Genomic DNA, 7360 nt, shown 5'->3' with positions numbered 1-7360 from the left:
AGGGTGAAATCCTTGTACAAATATGTGTCTCTTTTTTTCTCAATTTTTTCGAACTTTAAAGTTTATTTAAATCTGAACTTTCAAAGTTGCCATTTTTTAGGTTTTCTTCTAGCTACATAAACATCGAACGTCTTGATTAACTTAATCTGACCTTCTTGTTGGTTTTATTTATTTTTGCGTGTGTGTTTCAGTGTTATCCTTTTTCTTGAACATTTCCTCAACACTCATGCACGAACTTCTCTGTTCGCGACCCCTGACCTTCCGAATTTCCTTTCTTCATATGCATTAACTTTCATGGCAACATCCTTGAACATTTGTTTTCTTTCTCTTACTAAAAGACGCATGCATTTTTTGTCTTGTATTTGCACAAAAGAAGCTATTACTTGTGTCCTAATTAAAAAAGGTAGTGAATTTCTCCATCACACACATGTTTTTCTGAACCTCACCACACATTTTCTGAACGTCAACCTCACCACCACACACACGGAAATACTGATTTCTTTTTTTATAAAGGTAGAACTTCCCATTGTTTATAAACATCAAACTATTTTTGTTATTTTTAATTTTAACTTCTTTGTTTTATTTATATAAGAAATTGGAAAAGTCATTTTTTCCAGTGTGTGAAGTTTTGTTGATTTTATATTTGGACTTCTGTGCTAATTTACATGATCTTTTAGAAGTAAATTTTGTAGACTAACTTTTTTCTCTTTGACATATTTGAAGTTTTATATTTCGTATATATGAACTTCTTTGCTTTTTACATAAAAAAGAAAACACGCAGAGTAAAGAAAGTAAAATTTGGAGATCATTGACCATAAGGATCAGTTGCGAAAAGACACTACACACCTGCAAAACAAAATCTCCAGTGGCCTGGTCATACAATAATTACATGCACTTAATCCTTTTTTATACACAAAACAAGCACTAACTTGGCGTTACTACAATTCTCCACCACAAAATTAGCATCTTCTCTCACCTTATCCAACCAGTGCCGTTTTGCGTTATCTTGTTTATTCTTTTCTCCAAACGCATAGCAAGCTAAATGTTTGATTCGAGAAGAAGGCATTGAGGCAGTATCATTACTGAAAATGAATTAGCTCTTCCCAAGATACAGTAGCTGAACTTTCCAACAGAACACCACGCACGTACGCAGCCAAAACAGTGCACGCACGCATGAACACACCACAAAATGAGCGCACCAGTGCATGCTCGCACACACGGCTGAGGCTGGTCGAGCTCGGGGTCCAGCGGTTCATGGGCAGCGGATGGAGCAGAAGGGCGGCAGAGCTCGGGAGAGCCGGCGGCAGGGCCCAGGACGGCCAACCGACACAGGAGCAGCTCGGCCTACACGATCAAGAGGAGCAGCATCGGCAACAAATTGCTAGCTTGCTAGGCGACGGACTGCTCGTGACCAAGGTGACGGACTGCTCGTGCGGAGGGAGCCGAAGTGTTTTGATTTCCCTGCATTGAAACAAACATCGTCAGCTCATACAACACAAAATTTCTCACCGATGTCCTTCATTTCTCAACGCCAGCGAGCGCACCAACGGTGAAGTGGATGACCGCGGGGAACATCCACGGAAAAGCACGACTGAGGAAGGCGGAGCCACCGCTGGCTCGGTGGAAGAAGGCTGCCGCCGGCTCCGGGGAAGAAGGCCGGAGGGGCTGGGGACGGGGGCCTCGGGAGAGGGGCTTAGGTAGTGCGCCTGAGGAGGAAGGAGCCGGCGTCGGCGAGTACGGCGGCACTTGGCCGAAGGTGTTGATGGGAGCTGGGGCCATGGTGGCTCGAGTGGCCATGGCGGCGCGAACGGAGGTGTTGAAGCTTCTATGGCGGCGGCGTGTGGCGGCACTAGGCGACGGCGGGAACGGTCCCGCGAGCGGATCCGGGAGGAGGAGGCGTCATGGTGGCTGGATCCGGGGGAAGAAGGCAGCATGGCGGCCGGATCCTAGGCCGGGGTGGCCGACGGAGGGAGGCGCGTCGGGGTCGGGATGGCCGGTGGCGGGAGGCGCGTCGGGGTCGGGGGGCGGCGACGGGGCCAGGGTGGCCGGCGGTGGGAGGCGTGGCGGCACCGGCAGCAGGAGGCATGCCGGAGCCAGGGGCTGGCGGCGGGAGGCGGCGGCTGTGGCAGCGGGAGGTTGGGGATCGGGAAGGAGATCTTGGACGAGTGGGCGTGGGCATTGCCTTTTTCTCTTTTTTTTCCGCGGGTTCAGGAGTTCGGGAGACCTCCACGCGGTCGCGCTCCGTGATCCAAATAACTATTCATGTATTTTCTTATAATTATAAAATATATTGTTTTATCGTTTAGAATGAAAGACTATTATTTTTATTATGTGCAAAACTAAAGAAGACGGAGATTTGTACATGGCACGAGTCGATATGCGTAACTACCTGCTATGTCTGCGAACTACTACGTACTATTTCTATTAAAGTCACAATCAACAAATTCCAAAATAAGATGAGCTTAGGCTCGTACTTCATGTTGTAGCTTTGGTGAAAATGCAAAAATTGCATGCATTCGCTTCTCCAGGGATGCAACACTTGCATGCATCTACATGGATGCACCAATCACGAGACTTTCGCTTGGCTCCTCTAGAGCGTGCAGACGTTGTCCATTGGATGTTAATCTAAGGGCATAGAAAAAAGTGACTGAGTTGAGGCACCTGACATATAGGTGCTCCTTTTTCTTTTACGGGTTGAGCAATGTTTTAGAGATAATGGGCATTCGGCAACAAAGCTGCGTCTCGCTACCCATATGTCTTTTCTTTTCCTTTCGTTTTTTATTGCGTTTCCTACAAGCTGGGCATCTTATAAGCAACAAAAAGAAAAAGAACAGGCTAGGCATCCTTTTGACAATCAATCCGCAGCTGATTTTGGGAACATGATTGCGTGGGTAAAGCAAAGCACACCTGTACAGCGCCAAAGTAAGAGAAAGAAAAAAAAGGGTATCGTGCTAAGCAGCTGATCATTGCTCCATCTCCTTTCTTTAAATCATTGCTTGATGCAGCCAGATCGTCCCTCGCAGCAACAAAACATTGCCCCGACGCGGCGCCTAGCTAGGGGCCGGAGTTCCCTTCATTGCTGGTAATTAAATCACACTCAAAGTTGTAGTGATTTTTTTATGTTATTGCTTACCCTGGTTGCTGGTTTTTTCTAATGCTTGATGAGATCCTGCTTCATCTTTTCCCTCTTCTTGTTCAGTTTCCATAAGACCGGCCCCCTCTGTTCTGCTTCGTTCCAAACAAATTAAGGAGCCGGCATATATAAGCCTCGAATAATTATCAAATCTCTGACATTTACATAGAGACCGCTTGATTGGCATTTCAGGTAAATCACTGAGTCATCTTTGTTGTTCGAATTAGTAGATTTTCAAGCAGTTAATGTTTAATTAGCTCATCTGAATCCGTTGCACTAGTCTCTACCTTATTGGTCTCTCTCTCTCTCTCTCTCTCTCTCTCTCTCTCTCTCTCTCCTCACTTATCCAAGCTATCTAGTAGCTCTTGATTGAATCTGGCATCTTAAATTGTGCTAGCTACTAATGTTCAGATTTCATATTCCAGCTAGCTAGATCGATGGGTGTGGGATACCTGACAGTTCAGGAATGCAACTCTGATGAAAGGAAGATCTTCTCTAAGCACTTCACTAGGGTGATGTTCCGAGTCAATGCCCTCCTTGTGGTGAACGCCATCCTGATGGGAGTCATGGTTGTCCTAGGTGCATACGGTCGCTATCGCCGCCATCCATTGACCCGCTACATTTTCTTGGGTGCCACTGCATTGTTCATTCCCATAATCTCCTATGTCCTATCTGACATTGGTAATCAGAATGGCCTTATCCTTTTTGCCGATGGAGAAAAGATAGTAGGCCGCATGTGCAATGCAAGTACCCACATGAATCTAGTCTTAATATGGACTGGTCTTGTTCAAATGGTTGGTATCAGCACCACTTTGGTAGTGGTCAGTGATCCTAGAGAAGGGCGAAACATTGGTCCATCTGTGGCACTACTTGTGCAAGCAATGTGGACTTCCTACCTGATGGTCTATAACACAAGGTTGGATTATTATACATCCATCGACCTGGGAGGTACTACTACTGATACCTACATCAAGTGGTCTCTGGTAAATGTATTTTCTCCAACAGGATTGGTGATTGTCCCACCATTTGCTCTCACCTTTGCAAAATTACTTTTCAAGTGTTTTGTGTGGCACAAGGCCAGAAAATCACTAGCAATTGGATGCAATCCCCGTCTTATTGTTGGATACATGGAGCAGCTACATGACGCCGACATGACAAATGATTATGGGGATATACCTCCTCCACTAATAGTAATGGGCGAAGACACAATATCTGTGGATAAGGAGCCTCATGGTTATAGCTTTGCACTTATCCCCAATAGAGGCGGCTTAGTGACCCTTGACAAAGTTTGGCAGCTGGATGACATGCATGATCTCAAGTTGACATCACATCTCAAAGATGTATGCCTCTCCTTCGCACTGTCCAAGCTTTTAAGGTGTCGGTTCGCCAGGTACACAAATGCTAAGACTGGCTTCACCAAAGCTTCTAGCTTTTTACGGAATATGTTACTCGAGGATAGCAATGATGAGAGGGTACTTCAACTGATTGAATATGAGCTTTCTTTTCTTCATGATGTTTATTTTTCATCACTGGTAATCACATATTCAGAGAGCAGGATGCCCATACTAAGCATATTGATTTCACTCTCAGGCATCGGCTACTGCTTACTTTTTACTATGGCCAGAGTATATCTTCCATTTATTTTGGCAGATCGATCAACTGCATCTTCCGAGCTGATATCTTGCTTGTATCGGTGCCTTCAATTCGAGGGAGAACAGCAAGGTACCACAACACACCTACGCGGTCAGGACTTTGGAAGTCCAGCATTTGACCTTGTACCGATTGTTGTACTTGTTGCACTCGTTGTGCTTGCTGAGATAAGAGAGATTGCTTTTTACGTTTGTTCTAACTGGACAAAAGTAGCCCTAATCTGCGCCCACATAAACCATCCTTCTTGGCAGCAATCTCCTATCATGCAGAAATGTATCAGGCATGTGTTGCAGTGTAGATGCAAGATATTAAACCATTGGGAAGACACGATGAACCAATGTTCAATACTGGTGCTACACCCAAGGAATACTCCAATGGGTCTGCTTCGTCGTCTTAAACCTGGTCAGAAGGTCAAGGTGCCAAGGGCGGTGAAAGCTGGTATCATGAATGCATTGAGAAGCTATGAGAGAAGCAGAAACAATAACCGCATGCCATCTCTGTGCCCGAGGCCGCAGTTGAAGACCGGCGACAACCTCCTTTGGGTGGTCGATGGCACAAAAGGTATAGCCAAGACCATTCTTGTGTGCCACATCGCCACAAGCATTCTTGAACTCAGGTCAGCTGGATCATGTCAACCTCTCTCTGACCATAAGACCGCTGCCATTCACCTGTCCCGGTATTGCGCCTACCTGGTGGCCTACTCCCCTGAGCTGCTTCCAGAGGACGACGAGTGGTGCAAGAGCTTGTACAAGACCGTCAAGAAGAAGGCCAAGCACATCCTCGCCGGCATGCCAACACCTAAAGTGGATTATCAACCGTTGGTAGAGCTGATGAGCGCCTCACAGAATCATGAGGTGCTCAAGGATGGTGCCAAGCTCGGACAACAGTTGGCGGAGCTGAACCAAGGAGAGGCCAACACAGCGTGGGAGCTCCTCGCCGGCTTTTGGTCGGAGATGATGCTGTACATCGCTCCATCAGACAACATTGACGGTCACTCGGAGGCCATCGCCCGCGGCGGCGAGCTCATAACGCTCGTATGGGCATTGCTCGCACACCTGGGGATTTTCAGTAGAGCCGCCGGCGACCCGGCCAGCATCACTGGCGAAAGTGTGTAGGTGTGTGTTACCTTTTGTGTGATCCATTTGTGTATCTTCCCACGTTCCTGATTTTCATTTTTGACGTGTTGTGTTTGAGGTCATGGCGGCCCCAGCCGAGTGTGTATCCAGAATTCAAAATATGCATCCACTTTTACCATCGTCTTGCCACAGTTTCTCTAGCCTAGCCAGCATGGAGCGGCAAGTGAGTTTGCCCGGCTTCACCATTCTGTGGGCGATGGACGAGACGCGTCCGTGGTCACCGACGGTATCATCGGCACGGTAACATTCTGGAGCGTACGTGCAGGGCGCTGAGCCTCCGCGGCTTGCAGCTCCGGCCGGATGGAGCCTCTGTTGGTTGCGGCGGCGAGCTCTGCAAGGAGTAGAGCAGCGGCGGGTTCTGGAGGGGCGCGTGGGTGGCGGCAAGGCTGCAGTGGCTGGACTCGAGGACGAGAGGAGGCGGTGCCGGCAGGAATGGTGACCCCAGGGCCCCGGCAGCCTGCTGCTCGCGGCCTGCCCCGCGCTCTTTGTGGCGGTCTCGTTCGCGCAGCCAGCGCACGTGGCATGCCGTCATCTTTACCCTCACGAGCATCAGCAGCAGGGAGCGGCGGTCCCTGCAACCTGCTCGATGGAATCCCGCACAGAGTAAGGTGGTGTTTGATTCTCTAGTCCTAGGACTTTTTCTAGTCCCTAGGACTTTTTAAAAAAGACTCTCAAGGAGATGCTTTTAAGGACTTTTAGCAAAAAGTCTAGTCCCACCCTGTTTGGTTTGCTAGAGACTTTTTCTAGTCCCAACACAAAAAAGTCCCTGCAAGCAAACACCAAGTGTTGGAAAGAGAGTAGTATGTATGCTGACTAGTGAGCCCCACGAGTAAGTGCCCTATGTAACAGTTTGATGATTTGGCTAGTGTGTGTTTATTATTTATTTATGGGAAAAGTATATTTTCCGTCCCTCAACTCTTTTGAAAATATAGAAATTATCCCTCAACTTCAAAACCGGCAAACCTTGATCCCTCAGTTTCTCAAATCGGATAAGTTCGGTCCCTTGTACCACTTTAAGTGGTTTTCATCCGACGTGGACACGGTTTTGACTAAAGAAAAAACATGACACGTCGTCCGGGCTAGACTGCCACACCACGAACAGCGAAGGCACTGTATGTTGTGTACATGCTCGGCCATGGTGGCCTGGCTCACGGGGTGCTGGCCTTCGCCATGCTCACCGTCCAGGTCATGCGGCCAGCACGGGCAGGGGAGCAGGTACCATGGCCGTCGAGCTCATGCGGCCAGCACGGGCAGGGGAGCAGGTACCATGGCCGTCGAGCTCATGCGGCCAGCACGGGCAGGGGAGCAGGTACCATGCGGCTGCACAGGGACGCCTCTCTCTTCCTGCAGTACAAGACGATGAACACCGACCCAGCCATGGCAGTGCTGATCATGCTCCCCACTAAACATGGCGTTGAAGTGGGCAGTGACACGGCAGTCA

At 48.3% G+C, this 7360-nt stretch overlaps 1 protein-coding gene and 1 long non-coding RNA gene across 2 annotated transcripts; one reads left to right on the top strand and one right to left on the bottom strand.

Annotated features, from left to right (window-relative positions):
• Positions 1–1065: 1065 nt before the first annotated feature.
• LOC120973911 (uncharacterized) lies at positions 1066–2136 on the bottom strand. The gene is made up of 2 exons (XR_005769572.3): positions 1545–2136; positions 1066–1461 (listed from the first exon to the last, which is right to left on the bottom strand). It is a non-coding gene; the product is annotated as an uncharacterized lncRNA (long non-coding RNA).
• Positions 2137–2189: 53 nt separating this feature from the next.
• Positions 2190–6004, top strand: LOC123497197 (uncharacterized). The gene is made up of 2 exons (XM_045233488.2): positions 2190–3325; positions 3559–6004. Exon 2 carries the CDS (start codon positions 3571–3573, stop codon positions 5896–5898), a length of 2328 nt encoding a protein of 775 aa, XP_045089423.1. The 5' UTR covers positions 2190–3325; positions 3559–3570; the 3' UTR covers positions 5899–6004.
• Positions 6005–7360: the final 1356 nt, after the last annotated feature.

This window comes from Aegilops tauschii, chromosome 2 (genome assembly GCF_002575655.3).
Source record: "Aegilops tauschii subsp. strangulata cultivar AL8/78 chromosome 2, Aet v6.0, whole genome shotgun sequence".
NCBI classification, from domain to species: Eukaryota; Viridiplantae; Streptophyta; class Magnoliopsida; order Poales; family Poaceae; genus Aegilops; species Aegilops tauschii.
Note: the sequence above shows the minus strand (reverse complement) of the source record. Positions and strands in the feature narration are given on the sequence as shown.